This window comes from Apodemus sylvaticus, chromosome 4 (assembly GCF_947179515.1).
Source record: "Apodemus sylvaticus chromosome 4, mApoSyl1.1, whole genome shotgun sequence".
Lineage (NCBI taxonomy): Eukaryota > Metazoa > Chordata > Mammalia > Rodentia > Muridae > Apodemus > Apodemus sylvaticus.
This window is the reverse complement of record NC_067475.1, coordinates 127,675,535-127,691,361: the sequence shown is the minus strand read 5'-3', so window position 1 is coordinate 127,691,361 and position 15,827 is coordinate 127,675,535. Positions and strand designations below refer to the sequence as shown.

At 42.8% G+C, this 15,827-nt stretch overlaps 1 protein-coding gene across 1 annotated transcript in view; it reads left to right on the top strand.

Annotated features, from left to right (window-relative positions):
- Positions 1 to 11,667, top strand: part of LOC127683382 (la-related protein 1B-like) — a 66,782-nt gene extending 55,115 nt beyond the window's left edge. The window contains exons 3-7 of the mRNA XM_052180581.1: positions 4,807 to 4,964; positions 5,361 to 5,505; positions 6,860 to 6,969; positions 7,795 to 7,922; positions 10,876 to 11,667. Of these exons, the coding sequence (XP_052036541.1) occupies positions 4,807 to 4,964; positions 5,361 to 5,505; positions 6,860 to 6,969; positions 7,795 to 7,922; positions 10,876 to 10,938 (604 nt within the window). The 3' untranslated portion in view covers positions 10,939 to 11,667. The remainder of the gene's footprint in view (positions 1 to 4,806; positions 4,965 to 5,360; positions 5,506 to 6,859; positions 6,970 to 7,794; positions 7,923 to 10,875) is intronic.
- The last annotated feature ends 4,160 nt before the right edge of the window (positions 11,668 to 15,827 follow it).

Genomic DNA, 15,827 nt, shown 5'->3' with positions numbered 1-15,827 from the left:
ATACAATAATAAATTTCAAAAAAACATGGTGAAAGAAATGCAGAAGTCCTAAGTAATGCAAAGGCATCCCATGTTCACGGGTGGAAAGATGTAACACTCTTACATACATATGTTACATTACATACAGTTCCTTGGTCAGTAACCCACACACAGACCAACGAAACAGAACAGAAGCCCAGAAATAAACACTCACATGTGTGGTCAGCTTGGAGGTTTTTTTGCTTTGGTTTTTTTTTTTTTTGGACGGGGTGTCAAAACTATTCAGTGGGGGAAAAGATTATCTTTTCAGTTTATAGTGTTGGGAAAATTGAATATCCACATGCATACTATGGATATACTACTAACCCCAACCCTTAACCCCTAACCCCAACCCCTAACCCCTAACCCCCAACCCCCAACCCCTAACCCTTAACCCTTAACCCCCAACCCCAACCCCTAATCCTATGTATAACATATTTTTTAAAAACCTCAAAAGTTAAATTTTAAAAACCTGATCTTAAGAACTCAAACTACATAGTTCTTAAGAAGAAAGCATAGAAAATCTCATGACATTGGGTTTGGCTTCATTTCCATGAATGTGACAATTAAAACCCAGACAATAAAAAGATAAAAGGTAAATGGACCATATCAAGATGATCAACAGCTATGCAGCCATCAATAGAATAATATACCTTAGTGGAGAAATGATAGTATCTGATTAAGAATTTAAGTCCAGAATGTACAAAGTCTTCTTGTAACTCAACAACAACTACAATATAACTTTAAAAATAAATAAATAAATAAACAATAAATAAATAAATAATACATAAACTTAAGGTCTGAGGGGCTGGAGAGCTGGCTGAGTGGTTGACGGTGCCCTCTCTTGCAGAGGACACAAGTTTAGTGTGTATGAGCGTTCACAACTGCCGAGAACTCCAGGCTGCCCAGGAGCCTGTATTCTTTTCTGCACTCCAGGCACCTGCACTCACACATGCGCAGTTAAAGGAAAATCCTTAAAGGAAAAAAGAAAGTTAATTTTAGATTAGGTAAAACGTAAATAGACATTTCTCTAGAAAAGGTAAGGTATACAAGTGAAAACCCGCACATGAAACAAATGGTGACATAGTCTTTGGCTAGATGAAAGCTAAAAAAGAAAAGAAAAAAGAAAGAAAAAACCTACAATGAGATACCACTAGGTCAAGAAAACTGAGCTGTGCGCCCCAGAATCTGTGTATTGAAGCCGAACCCTTAGTGTGAGTGTGTTTGGTGACAGGGCCTTAAAGAGGTGATAAATGAGACCCTGAAAGCAGAGTCCTGTTGTGAAATGCATTTTCCACATAAGGAGGTTTACAAGGAGACGTAGAGACACCAGGCCTAAACAGAAGAGAGGACGTAGCAAGATGGCGGTCACATGCAAGTCAGGAGAAGGTTCACCAGAAATCAGCTCTGGTTGCCTGGGGGATAGGAAGATGTTGAGGACCAAGCCCAGGGCCCCATGCATACTAGACAATTGCTTGCTAGTGAGTTCTCTCCATACCACTGGTTCTGAGACAAGGATTCATAATGGAAGCCAGGCCAGTCTAGGACATACTATATAAAACATGCTGGCCTCAAACGTGTGACCTGTTTTCCCTCTGTCTCTGCGTGCTAGGAAGACAGGTGTGAGCCACCCACGACACAGAGTGTCCTAGTCTGTTTCTCTGTTGTGGTGATAAGACACTGGCTAAGACCAACTAAGCAGAGGAAGAATTTATTTCATCATACAACTCCCAGGTCATAGTTTATCACTTAGTGACATCAGGACATTTCAAGGCAGGAATTGAAACAGAAACCACAAAGGAATGCTACTCACTGGCTTGCTTTCATGTACCCGGGGGGCTGATCCCCTCTACATCAATCACTGAAGAAGAGGATGCTCACACAAACTTGCCCACAGATAGACCCTGGTGGAGGTAACTCTCCAGTTGCGGCTCCCTCGTCCCACATGACTCTAGTGTGTGTCAAGTTGACAGAAAACCAGAATACCTTTTCTACTGCCCATCTTGTTCTTTAGCATCTAGCCTCTAGAACTAAAATATATTTCTGTGGTTTAAGCCAATCCATTCTGTTCTGTCTTGTGATAGCCCAAGGTGATGATAGAGGTATGAAACTTTCTGAAAATGTTGGTGAGGATACAGACAAATTTGGAATCTTCTTGCATCACTAGTAGAGACCTAAAATGCTGAGTTCAGCATTTTTCTCAAAATGTTAAGATATGGAATTACTGTATAGCCTAGCTATACTACTCCTCGATGTCTACCCAGAGGTATTCCATATGTATATATACATGTGTACATGTTTGTGTGTGCATGTAGGTGTTTGTAAGTGTGTTCCACTCATGACATGGTCAGGAATTCAGTTATTCAGCTATTATTCCTTAGGCACTATCTGCCCATTTTCAATACAGACTCTTTGACTAGCCTTAAACTTCTATAGACTTCACCAGGCTGGTTCCCTTGTAAGCCCCAGAGATATGCCTTCATCCCTCCCCCCTCCCTCCCTCCTTCCCTCCCACCCCTGGGATTACAAGCATGTGCTGTGGCTTGATTTTTTTTTCTTTAATGTGGGTTTGGGGATTGAACTCACACCGTCGTGCTTCTCAGCAAGCTCCTTGCCGAAAGGCGGTCTGGTCAGCCCTTTCTGGGAGTCCTAAAAAACATCTTTTTTTATCATACTGGTCTGATGAAAGTAACATGGAAATAAACCAAATAACTTTGGGGGTAGGAAGGGGAGTAACAGTTCCTGGTTAGTAGGTAGGGTGAACATGCTAATGGAGTCTGGGGCAGGATAGTGTGGGATTGTATATGCAATGTCAATGAATTAAAAGCTTCCAAATAGTGTTTAACATGGTCATCTACATTATACATGTTTTAACATAAACATAAAAAGGCCATTACCTTATTAGAAAGGTCTTTATGTATCAGTGGGAAAAAAAAATCATTAGGTACTAGCCTCCAACAAATTCCAAGTTCGTAAAGTCTCATTTTTGTTTGAAAATTCATTTTTATCATTGACAATACTCAGTCATTTTTCTTGGTGTTAATAACCAGCCAAGGCAGCATCTCACAGACAATGGAGCCTGGGGAGTATAGTCACTGCTCACTTAATTAAGACGGTGCTGTGGCAGGTAGATAGCTCAGCAAATAAAGGCACTCGCCACGAGCGCTGCTGCCCTGTGTCTTACCCCTAGGACCCACTTAGTGGAAAGAAAGAACCGCCTCAAATACATGATGCTCTGAGCCCTCCCTGTGGACTGCAGCATGCACGCACCGTGGAAGCCCCCACACACGTGATACATACGTGTTTTTAAAAGGCAGTGCTCCGTGAGAAAGCTGGTGCTTTACCTCATAGCTTACTCTCGAGTGCTTTACCGCAAGACAGTTGTTCTTTAACAGACCACAAAAGCAGTGTTTCTGTTTCATTTCTTTAGATTGTGGTTAAAAACAAACAAACCAAGAAAGTTGATTGTCTTAACTATTCATGTGTGGGTAGGTGTGTCTAAAGGGAGAGGTCAGTACTGGTTGCCTTCTTCTGTCGCTCTCCACTTTTCCTGGTTTTGACATGATCTTTCGTCATTTGGGCCACATTGTCGGGCAGCAGGCACCCAGGATTGGCCTGGCTTCCCAATCCCTGAAGTGCTGGGGTTGTGGATGTATACGCTGTCCTGCCTGGGCCGGTTCTCCAGCCCAGCCTGTTTTCCTGATGACGGTTTTCAGAACATTCTCACCATATAAATCGGAAGCTCCTGCGCCTTTGTCAGGCAGAAAAGATGAGTGCTCTATGGCGTTGTGTCAAGTTAATTTTTCCACTCAATCAAAAACATGCAAAAGTGAATGTACTTTTTCCTCATTGGAAGCACACAGGAGGAGAGAGTAGTCATTAGTAAACTTTGAGCACAGCCTCAGCGTATGCCAGCACATCATTACGTTTTGCCCTGTCATGTGGAAACAGTTGGGTCTGCTGGCTTTGGGAAGGGTTCCCCATACCCACAGGGGCCACTTTGAAAACTGCTGATGTGGCTTACTGTCTTAGGAAGGTCTTGGTGGCAAGGTAGAGGTGGATCCACACTTCTGTGTGAGTCCAAGTGGAAGAAGAGGTTCACATGGAAACAGAGCCAGGCAGCAGGCGCTTCTGAGGGAGACTGGTTCAGGCAGCTGGAGGAGTGACTTTAAGAAGGTGAACTTTTTGGTTTTACCATGTCGATGTTTTCTCACATTTCCATCTTCCATCTTAATCTAGTTTATTAAGTTGAGGTTTTCCAGTATTATAATGCCGACCAAAGCCTAATCTCAGATAAACTGGCGATTAGCCTTGGAGAGTAAATGAACTTAGTGACTTTGTGACATTGTTCAATCCTATGTATATGACCTATGTATGCCCTATACATCATTCCTCTGTCTGCTTGTGCCAATAGTTAAGGCTAGCTCGCACCACTCAGGCAGCCAGTAATAGAGAAGGATCGGTACAGATTCCTTTGTGTTCTTGGGGTTTCCTTTTTCTCCTTTCCACATGTGTGCTTGCGTGCACAGGTACAGAAAGGATGGGAATGGATGTCGGGACTATTCTGCAATTACTCTCTAACCTACTCATGAAGGCAGAGCTTTCCTGGTCAAACCTAGAATCAGCAATATGGCGAATGCTGCTAGGCTGCTGGACGGGGCCTTCTGTGTCCACCTCTGAAGCTGGAAGGGCAGGCAGCTTCCGAGTCCTCAGCATTCACATGAGTTCTCTTGTCTTGGGTGAACCTCTGAGACTTCATTTTGAAGGCCTTTTCCTCTCCTCAAACAGCGGTTCAAACGCTTCACCTTCAGAAGATGAACCACTCACAGGAAGCAGAAGCATGCCTCATTCACTCCCAAGGTTCCAGCATCCTTCTTATGAACTGCTGAAGGAAAATGGCTTCACCCAGCAAGTGTACCACAAGTATCGTCGAAGGTGCTTAAGTGGTAAGATGCCTGTCCTGTGCCCAGCTGCACTGACGTTACAGTAACGCTCAGTTTAAGTGATAAGATGTCTGTGCTCTGCCTAGCTGTACTGCTGTTACAGGAGATTCTAAAAATTAAATTGTCGTATCTCAAGATAGTCTTACCTTTCATTTATGTTTTCCTTTGCTTTTTTAAAATTCAAACACACTAGTAAATGAGTTTAGTATGTTCAGCTTATTACCATTGACGAGTATTTATAACTTGAACAGTGTGTCTTGGATTTAATATCCTCTGTTTGAGACAATCTGTTATGGTTTTAGTGGGGTTTTTTATTGTTTTCATTGTGAGTTATATAAATGCTCTTGGCATTTAAAGGCATGTTTAATTTTAAGATGTTATTTTATTAACTCTTTCCAGAGAGAAACCGCTTGGGAATTGGACAGTCACAGGAAATGAATACTCTCTTCCGTTTCTGGTCCTTCTTCCTCAGAGAACACTTCAATAGGAAAATGTATGAGGAATTTAGACAGCTTGCTTGGGAAGACGCAAAGGAGAAGTACAGGTCAAACACTTCCTGATGCGTTTTTTTTTTTTTTTTTAATCACAATTTCAAGTAGTCTGGTTTTGAGCTGTAAAGATAACCACAGAGTAACTGGAATGAGGGTCATATTTGTTTTTTGTTGTTAAATAATAACTCCCAAACTCAAAACAAACATTTGTTAACTCCTAAAGGGGAGGGGATGCTGGGACCCATCTCACCAGGTAGCCCCAGCCTGAAGCCCCCTCATAAGGTTTCATTCAAGGTATTGAATTCCATGACTAGCCTTTCTGCGGGGTCTTCACAGGTTTCTCCCCTTGGCCACTGACTGGGGTATCATTTCCTGGCTGCCTCTTGATAGAGTATTTTTTACTGTAGCTACTCACAGAGCAGTGATCCAAGAAAGAATATCAGCTTCTAAGGCAGAACTCTCAGTATACTTCAGTTCCCAGCACTCACATCAAGTGGCTCACAAATGTAACTCCAGTCCTAGAGGATCCGATGCTCTCTGGCCTCCAAGAGTGCTCAAACACATGGGGTGTGCATACGGCCAAGCAGACACACACACACACACCTAAAAAAAAAAAAAGGAATGTTAAAACGGTTCTCTTATGATCCCATTATTTTGGACTCCCCTGCACATGAATGCATAGCCCCACATTCATGCATGCTTAGAGCCAATGCAGATTTAAGGTTTCTTGAGATGGGGGCAAGCAAGACTCCTCCTGCCGGATGTCCTCATTCTCAGTGTGTCCTGCTGTCCTCAGTGGCTCCACCCGAGTGGTGGAGTCCCTGTTGGTTTTTGATCCACAGTCATCTAGGTCCAGGTCCTCTAGTGGTTATAAGAAGATACAGGGCAATGCCCTCTTGATTTGTCAAGTGAGTTTATAGCACCCTTGTCAATAGATCTGCTATGAATGTAGTTTATAACCATCAGGCGCCATCCAGTTACATTATAACATTATACTTGAAGAGGTAAACGTGGACTTTTCCAGATGGAAGACAAGCACACCATTTAAACTCTGCTTTAAGAAAAATCTAAAACACTTCAAATGTCCCTGAATCTTTTCACTACTTCCTAGGAAATAACACTGCTTTCCCTCATTAGCACATCAGTTAGAAATTTGTGTACCATTCCGTCAATCACAACACCGAGGCAGGAGGATGGCAAGTTCAGGGCCAGCTAAGACTGCGCAGTGGGTTCTAGGGTAGCCTTGGGTACAGAGTGAGACCCCGTCTTAGAAAACAAAACAAATGGCTACTGACCTGATCTCTTGTTACGGTCTGCGCCACGTTCACTTGTATGGCGTCTAACTAGGAGGGGCTTGAATTATTGTAGCAAAGCCACAATGTCATGCCCTCGTTTCCTTTTCCACAGGTATGGGTTAGAGTGTCTGTTCAGGTTTTATAGTTATGGACTGGAAAAAAAATTCAGAGAAGAAATTTTTAAGGATTTTCAAGAAGAAACCAAAAAAGACTACGAATCTGGTAAAAACAAACACTAGCTCTCTTTGGAAGCTGTAGACTTGACTCGGTCAATAGATAGAAAGGAGAGCTGGCAGGATGGCTCAGTGGGTAAAGACACTCTCTGTCCAACCTGGCAACCTCCTTGTAACCCATACAGTGCAAGGGAAGAGCCACCTTTGAAAATAATCTTCCCACATACATCTTTGCCTGCTCATACTTGCATGTCCATACATGTGTGTGTGTGTGTGCAAACTCTTTCACACACACATAAACACACATGTAATTTAAAAAACAAGAAAGGAATGTTCAGAGTTTTGTCTTTGGAACAAATCACTTAAGATCACCCACTGTTGTAGTTCTTGACGAGGGTGGGGTACCCCGCAGTGAGAAGGGTCCGACTGTAAGGTGCCTTTACCTTACAGAGGTGTGTCAACATTAACTTAGCAACAAACATGGCTGCCCATCGGTGTTCCTTCTCACGAGCATCATAACGTGTGCTTGGCCAGGCAGAGTTATACTCTGAGGAGCGAGGCTGCGGTCCGGATCCTAGGCCTCAGCACCTTTCCCTTTCTCGGCAGCCATGTGACTTAGGCCAGTTCCTCCACCCTGCCAGCTCCAGGGTTCCCATCTGTAATGTGGACGGGAGGAACGATCCCACCAGGCTGGTTACATGTGGTTCAGATTAGTTTGATATCTGATAAAAACTTAAGTAGTCCCTGTTATATAATGAAGGGTCAGATATTAACTGCCACCATTGCTAATTCATTGTGTGTGTTTTTTGCTGGTGTGACCATATGCATAATAGGTTTGCTAGTTCCATATGACATATATTCTTTTGTTATTAAGGCCAGCTATATGGACTGGAAAAATTTTGGGCCTATCTGAAATATTCTCAGTCTCAGACCCAGTCTGTCGACCCGAAACTTCAGGAATACCTCTGCAGTTTTAAGAAGTTAGAAGACTTCCGTGTTGATGTAAGTTTTAATTTCCTTTCTCTATTGTTTTATCACTTGTATTACTTTATAACTTAACAGATTTTCATAATGTTAATCTTAAAATTTTGGGGTGATAATTTTGAACTTTTGACATTGAACTTTGAAAACAAGCCCAAAAACAGATCAGAAAATTAACACATACTTTCTTAAGTTAGATTTCCAAAAATTGGGGAGAGAGAGAGAGCACAGCTGGTAAAGAACTTGCCAAGCATACATCAGGCATCACTGGCATCCGTGTGAAAGCTAAGCACAGTTGAGTGTGCATCTGTAACACTGACACTGGGGAGAGTGTGCGTGCTGGGGCAGGTGTGTTCCTGACGCTCAGTGGTCAGCAGGCCCTCCCCAGTCCGTAAGCCCCAGGTTCAGTGAGAGCCTGTCTGCAAAGACAGGGCGGAGGCTGACAGAGGAAGGCCGCGAGCATCAACTTCCTGTCTCCACATGAACTCTCTCTCTCTCTCTCTCTCTCTCACACACACACACACACACACACACACACACACACACACGCACGCATGCACACGCACACACACACAGGATTTCCAAAAGGAAACGTCTCACATGATGCTACAGTCGTCACTGCATTTGAGTTTTGATGCAGATCAAACAATCTGATCTGCATCAAAAGAGGGCTTTGGATCCCCTAGAGCTGTAGTTACAGAGGGTGTGAGCGCCTGATGTGGGGGCTAAGCATCTCAACTCTGGTCCTTCGCAGGAATAACCAGTTCCTTAACTGCTGGAGAGAGTCGTCTTTCTGGCTCAAACTTTCCTCCTCCTCCTCCTCTTCTTCCTCCTCCTCTTTTTCTTCTTCCTTCTTTCCTTCTTCTTTTCCTCTTCCCTTCCCCCTTGTCCTCTTCTTCCTCCCCCTCTTTTTTGTTTTGTTGTTGTTGTTTTGTTTCTGTTCTTCGAGACAGGGTTTTCTCTGTGCAACAGTCCTACTCTCTGCTCTCTGCAGGCCAGGCTGGCCTTGAGCTCACAGATATCCACCTGCCTCTGGCTCTAGAGTGCTGGGATTAAAACATGAACACTGCCTGGTAGCAACTGTCTACTTTCTAATGTGCTTTTATCCATGTAATGTTTTATATAGTGTGTGATGATATATGCAGTTAGAGGTTCTTCATAAGAGCATTAGTGTCAGGCCAAGCCTAGTGTGCATGTTGCTGGATGTGTAGTCTGGATTGGATGGGTGCCTGGCATCAAAACGTAATACAAGATTTAATTTGCAGGTACCTTAAGTAGTTTGATTTCAAGTGGAAAAGAAAAGGTTAAATCAAGAAAATAACCACAAAGAAGGAGAATACTAGGAGGGGAACCCTAAAAAGTAGAAAAGAAAAAGATGTTATGCTTGCCTTGATGCAAGTCACAAACGTAGACCCTCAATTCTAAATACAACAGAGGACAAGGGAAGATGGCTGTTGTTTTAATTTATTTTTCAGATAAAAGAATATTAACGGTTAGATCTATAACTGCAAAACTGAAACAGACTCCATAGTAGACATTTTTTTCTATATTCTTTGTTTACATTCCAAATGATTTCCCCTTTCCTGGTTCCCCCCTCCCCATAAGTTCTCAAAGCCTTCTTCCCTCCGCCCGTTCCCCAATCAACCCCCTCCCACTTCTCTGTCCTGGTATTCCCTTACATTGCTGCATCAGGCCTTTCCAGGACCAGGGACCTCTCTCTCCTTCCTTCTTCTTGGGAATCATTTGATATACTAATTGTGTCTTGAGTATTCAGAGCTTCTGGGCTAATTAATATCCACTTATTAGTGACTGTATTCCATGTGTGTTCTTTTGTGAATTGGTTACCTCACTTAGGATGATATTTTCCAGATCAAACCATTTTGCCTAAAAATTTTGTGAATTCATTGTTTCTAATTGCTGAGTAGTATTCCATTGTGTAAATACACCACATTTTCTGTATCCATTCCTCCATTGAGGGACATCTGGGTTCTTACCAGCTTCTGGCTATTATAAATAAGGATGCTATGAACATAGTAAAACATGTGTCCTTATTGCATGTTGGGGAATCCTCTGGGTATATGCCCAGGAGTGGTATAAACAGGGTCCTCTGAAAGTGTCAATGCCCAGTTTTCTGAGGAACCACCAGACTGATTTCTAGAGTGGTTGTACCAGCTTGCAATCCCACCAGCAGTGGAGGAGTGTTCCTCTTTCTCCACATCCTCGCCAACACCTTTTTTTAAAATTTATTTATTTATTTATTATTTATTTATTTATTTATTTATTTATTGGTTTTTCGAGACAGGGTTTCTCTGTATAGCCCTGGCTGTCCTGGAACTCACTCTGTAGACCAGGCTGGCCTCAAACTCAGAAATCCACTTGCCTTTGCCTCCCAAGTGCTGGGATTAAAGGCGTGTGCCACCACCACCGCCTGGCCATAGCAGACATTTTAAATGTCCCCATTCCTGTATTATAAATGGATTTAACTTTCGTATCCTCAATAATACTGTCTAGTCCCTCTAGCACAGGAATCCTGGGTGAAATGTCACAGCGGCTGGGGGCTGTTTGACCTGGCACCTTTTCCCCCTTTCTGGTTCCATTCAGCTGTTATTTAGCCATGGACACTGGAGAAGCCCACAACAGGAGCTTGGCGGTGAGGAAGGGACAAGAAGCTAAAGAAGGGCCAGTGAAGAAGTGGCCTCACTGAAACATTTTCTTAGCGAGAGGGCCCAACCTCTGTGCTCACACCCTGAGCACAGCCTGGCCATAGACAGGAGCCGCTTCTCAGGTTGCGTTGACCAAACAAGCTAGTTCCAGTCTGCCAGAGCGATGCCAATATAGTGCTGTGAGTTGCTGTAAGAACATATTCTACTGCTAAAGTCTATGAGCTCCAACAGGAATGCCCCGTTAGAAAGTCTGGCTTCAGCTCTGCGAGGAGTAGTGAAATGACTGCTCTGCTGTTTTTCATGCCTTGCAGCCCCTTGCTAGCGAGGGAATTTGGAAGAAAAAGACATTCATCTACGTCTGGGGAGAAGAGTAGTCACCATACACTTCCATCTCTCCCTTCGACACCACCACCAGGTGCTGCTGAGCCTGCATCTGCTGGGGAACTGCTGCCTCACTGTGCATATCAGGGGAGAAAGCCACAGGAGCCTGGGGAAAAGCCCACAGTGACCATGCTGCCTTGACCGCCAGGGCTGAAATACCAGGGAAGTAGATGCTCACACAGACACCATGTGTTCTTGAAATCAACGTTGGCTTCAATGTGTTTGTGGGTAGATCTTCTTGATGTTTAATTGTGATAATCAGAAAAACAAAAAGGAAGAAAAATTGTAGCCTTTTTTTCTAGCAAGATGAATTCCACATGTTTTCCCTGATTTTTACAAACAAGGTCTGCTTTGCCCTCAGGTTTTCATTTACTGTTTACAAGAACAAAATGTCTTTATGACATCTAAACACACACACACACACACACACACACACACACACACGGTCTCTGGCGTTTCAGCTCATCCCTCTCACAGGGACAAACAATGTGTATTATATTCATCTCCTCTGTTAAACTCTCAGAGTCTGTTGTCTCCCTGTCGATCCATGTTTGAACATGTCAAAAAGAAAGGGAGGATATGTATGCAGGCTTTAAATTCAGAAATGGATATGAAACATACATTTATTTTATTCTTGTATATGCATAATTCAAAGGAAAGTTTTTTTCCCTTTCTCTCTCTCTGTCTCTCTGTCTCTCTGTCTCTCTTTCTCTCTCTCTCTTTCCTTCCTTCCTTCCTTCCTTCCTTCCTTCCTTCCTTCCTTCCTTCCTTCCTTTCCTTCCTTCCTTCCTTCTTTCTTTCTTTCTTTCTTTCTTTCTTTCTCTTCTTTCTTTCTTTCTTTCTTTCTTTCTTTCTTTCTTTCTTTCTTCTTCAACAAAGGAATGCATAGCCGACTGTAGCTGTAGTGAGGCCCGTGGCTCTGGACACTGCTTTCCCCGTGTCAGACCCCCGTTTTACCGCTGCTGTGTAGATGTGGAACTTTCTGAACCGGCATAAGCTGGGTATGTATATTCAGACAGACCTGACTTTTGTGATTCTACAAAAACTTGCACATGTACTTGAAAATGGAGTTAAGTTTTACTGGAATAGTCATGTAAGTAAATGAATTTGTTTTGAATGTGCCTGCTGTTTACTACATGTGCATGTTGGTGTGTCACAAGCAGTCACACAACTGCTCACCTAGGAGGACGTGCTTGGTATTTCCCTTTGCTTCTCTTCCATTTTGTCCTAAAGTCATAATTGGTTTTCAAGAGATGTAACACATTGATTGATAATTCTTAGTGCTATTGTAACTGATGTAAATAAACACTAGTTTTGATTGTGTGGAATTTAATAAATACTAGTTTTGATTGTGTGGAATTTAATAAATAAATTATTTTGAATCAACTTTTAAACTTTATTTATGCTATATTTAAAATGCTGTGGTGTTTGAATTCTACAGTTCCTCAGTTGTCACTATGTTTCATTAATTGAAGTTCCCAGTGACAAAGTTCTTAGGGGTCATTTAGTACGGAGCACAGCAGGATTCAGAAGTACTTCATTGCACTAGCAGAAGCACCTAGTTTCAATGATGAAATCGATTATTGTCTTTCTGAGGAGACTGGATAGCTTATCTTGTTCTCATACGGTTACATATTAAAATACTCTGGGGATGTGACTCAATGGAAGAGCACTTACCATAGCATTTATCAGGCCCTGAGTTCAATCCTCACCACTGGGGGAAAAAACCCTAAAGTACCTAGATACAGCGATATCCCTGGGGTAAAATGCTTGCACAGCGTTGTGAGGCCTGGACTGTGTCCCTAACAGAAAAGGGAAAGTGGGTGCGAGCAGAGGAGAAAAGGAGGAGAAAGGAAAACCGAAGACAGAGGTAACACAATCTTTTAAGAAAGGATTGTTGATTCATAAATAATTTTTCATTAGGTCGTCATGCATACTAATAAAATGCAGTTTATAATAATTACTACTGTGACTGTTTTGAAGTTTTAACTTTAGAATACAACTTTAAGTATTCAAAAAAAAAAAAAAAAGCATTTTTACTGACCTATGTCATAGGGAGGGTACAAAGCAAGCCGTGGTCTTGTAGACACAAGTGGGCGCTGTCCTGTTCTTCAGGGGATCCTAAGCCAGTCGTTTTGTTCAGGTGATGATGCATTATTATCTGTGGAGGTGCAGTCAGTTTGCAATGTTTTATTTTGCATATACCTGTACTTTGAGAAATTCAGAAAAGCTCAAAAGAGAAAATAACCTTTTAAAAAACAGGAAACAAAATTGGTATTATGCTACACATATAGAATTTTAAAGTGCTGGTTTTTACTCAGAGAAGTTGCCTTGTAATGACTTATATATTTTTGTATAGTTACCTCCATTACTTACACAGTGTCCTAGTATATTGTGCACTGAATTTATGCATCAATTTGCCTGTTGAACTCAGCTATGGCCAAGGTTTGGCTTTTATAGACAACCAACCAACTTATCACAGACTGATCTATGTGTGTAAGTTTGGAGTTATTATGTAGAGGAAATTTCAAATCTCCAGAAGTTTATATCCAAAGCATCTCATCTTCCCAATACCCGATATTGGGGTCCAGCTGTGTGTGCTTCCTTCCATCCTTGTGAGCACCACTTACAAGTTTCTCTCCATTAAACTGGGGGAAATTGGATTGTTTTCATCTTGTCATGTCATCTTTTTTTTTTTTTTTTTTTTTTTTTTTTTTTTACATTTTGGGGACACATGCCACAGTGAGCATCATGTGGAGGTCAAAGGACAAGCGGCATCATGTAGGTCTGGGGGCTGAACTCTGGTCATGGGGGTCGGCTGGCAGGCCTCCACCTCCTGAAAGTCTTGCCGACCCTGTTGTTGTCTCGCTCAATTACTGAGCGACAACCTGCACTGCCTGTTGATGATATTATTTGTAGGTGGCTTTGTCATGTCTCTCTTGTTCCTTAGGGGAATGATTATATATATATTTTTTCAGATAAAATATTATAGGTTTATTTGAAACTTAATTCTTACCTTGAGTATGCAAAATACAAATTCCACAAAATGTTCATTTTTTTTACTTTGTAGTTTACAAATATGCAAAATAGAAGTTTGCTTAAATTTATATTACATATTAAGGCAAGGAACTATATAGAAAAACACATTTGTTCTGCTTAAAAGGCATAACAAACCATTATCCAAATTATTGTACTTCTGAAACCACAGTGTATAAAAGACTGTCAGCATAAAAGTGTTACAGAAAGAAACCAGGTTTACTTACCTGACTTAGGTCATAAATGTAGATTGGAAGACAAAACTAGATTTTCCTTGTCAAAGTATGCAGCAGTTGGAGAACTTTGGCTCCCCGTTTGGGACCTTTAGAACCACGGCTCACCAAGCACCATCGTTTAGGCTGTTAGAACATGTTCTGTACTGAGTTGCTTCCTCGTCCTCTGACGTAATAATGGCTTTTTAGAAGGCAAAGCGCATACAAGGTGATCTTTACTTATATACTGCATCATCGAAACACAATTCAAGGGAACTCCTGTCTTCCCTCCCCCCAGCTCACCGATATCCACCAACTTCCAGTCACCCCTTGCCTTTTTGTAAGTCCAGGCATGTTCAAATTGGATTTGGTATTGGCATGACAGAAGATCCAGTCTCAGACCCCATCTGTTCTATAATTTTTTTCTTTTGTTTTGTTTGTTTGTTTTGTTTTTAGTATTTTTGTTTTGTTTCTGGGACTCTTTCTCCCGATTATCCATTCAGAAACTGACTTGCTGGGAACTTGACCATGATTGTAGGGCTTGCCAGCTGGGCTCCTCCCGTCGTGGGAAGACAGTGTGAAAGGTTAACAACAACAGCAACAACAACAACAACAACAAATACTGAACTCTCTCTCCTGGCAGTGTGGGTCGTTCCCAGTATGTGGGATTGAAAAGTGCCTCTTCATGTGTAAGACAGGTTGGTCGGACCTGGAAAAGGCCCTGTTGCACTTCTGGCACTGAAAGGGCCGGTGCTCTGTGTGTTTGCCAAGCACCTGCTCAGTTCATCTGAGCCTGCGAATTTCCAGTCACAGTGGTAAGGTTGCTCGCCTGTGTGAGTTCGCAGGTGTGCCTTGAGATGAGAACTCTTTGCATAGGTTTTACCACAGCCTGCACAGTCACAAGTGTGGGTGGCTGCTTTCTGGGGCCACGACCTTCTTCCCCTGTTTGGCTTGGGCTCCTCCGGCCAGCAGCAACCCTGTGGCATGAGCTCTTGATAATGGAGAGAGGGGACTTGGGACTGCATCTGGTCTGGCAGGAAACAAGGGTAGTTGGTCCCCGATGGGGATGGAATCCTGGGGCTGGAAGAGGCAGGCCAGGGTGATGACAGTCCCTGCTGTTGAGCAGTTCCTCGGGATTCAGTGTAGGGGAGGTCCTAGTGGGGAGCTGCAGCCTCAGGGGAAGTCCTGTGTGTCAGGCCGGTGGCCATTGCTGAGCTGGGGTCCAGCGCCCAAGTGGGCCTCTAGGGACCTGCTGACCACTGTGCAGGACAGGACTGCCTCTTGCTTAATCTCTGCAGGGTGCCACTACCTCAGGGTGGCTGCTGTCTCCGCTCCCTTGGCTAACACTGATGACAGCAGGGCTGCTATCTCGCTGCCAGGGGCAATCAGAGAGGGAATGATTATATTAATTGATTGATTTATGTGACATTTTTACTTACCAAGAATATTGACCCTCTGCTGTCTGATTTTATGTTTAAGTACATTTTAAAACCATTTATTTAATTTTATGTGCTTTGGTGTTTTTCCCTGCAAGTATGTCTGAAGATAGCAGATCCCTGAAACTGGAGCTACAGATAGTTGTGAGGTGCCATGTGGGTGCTGGGAATTGAACCCAGGTCCTCTGGAAGAGCAGC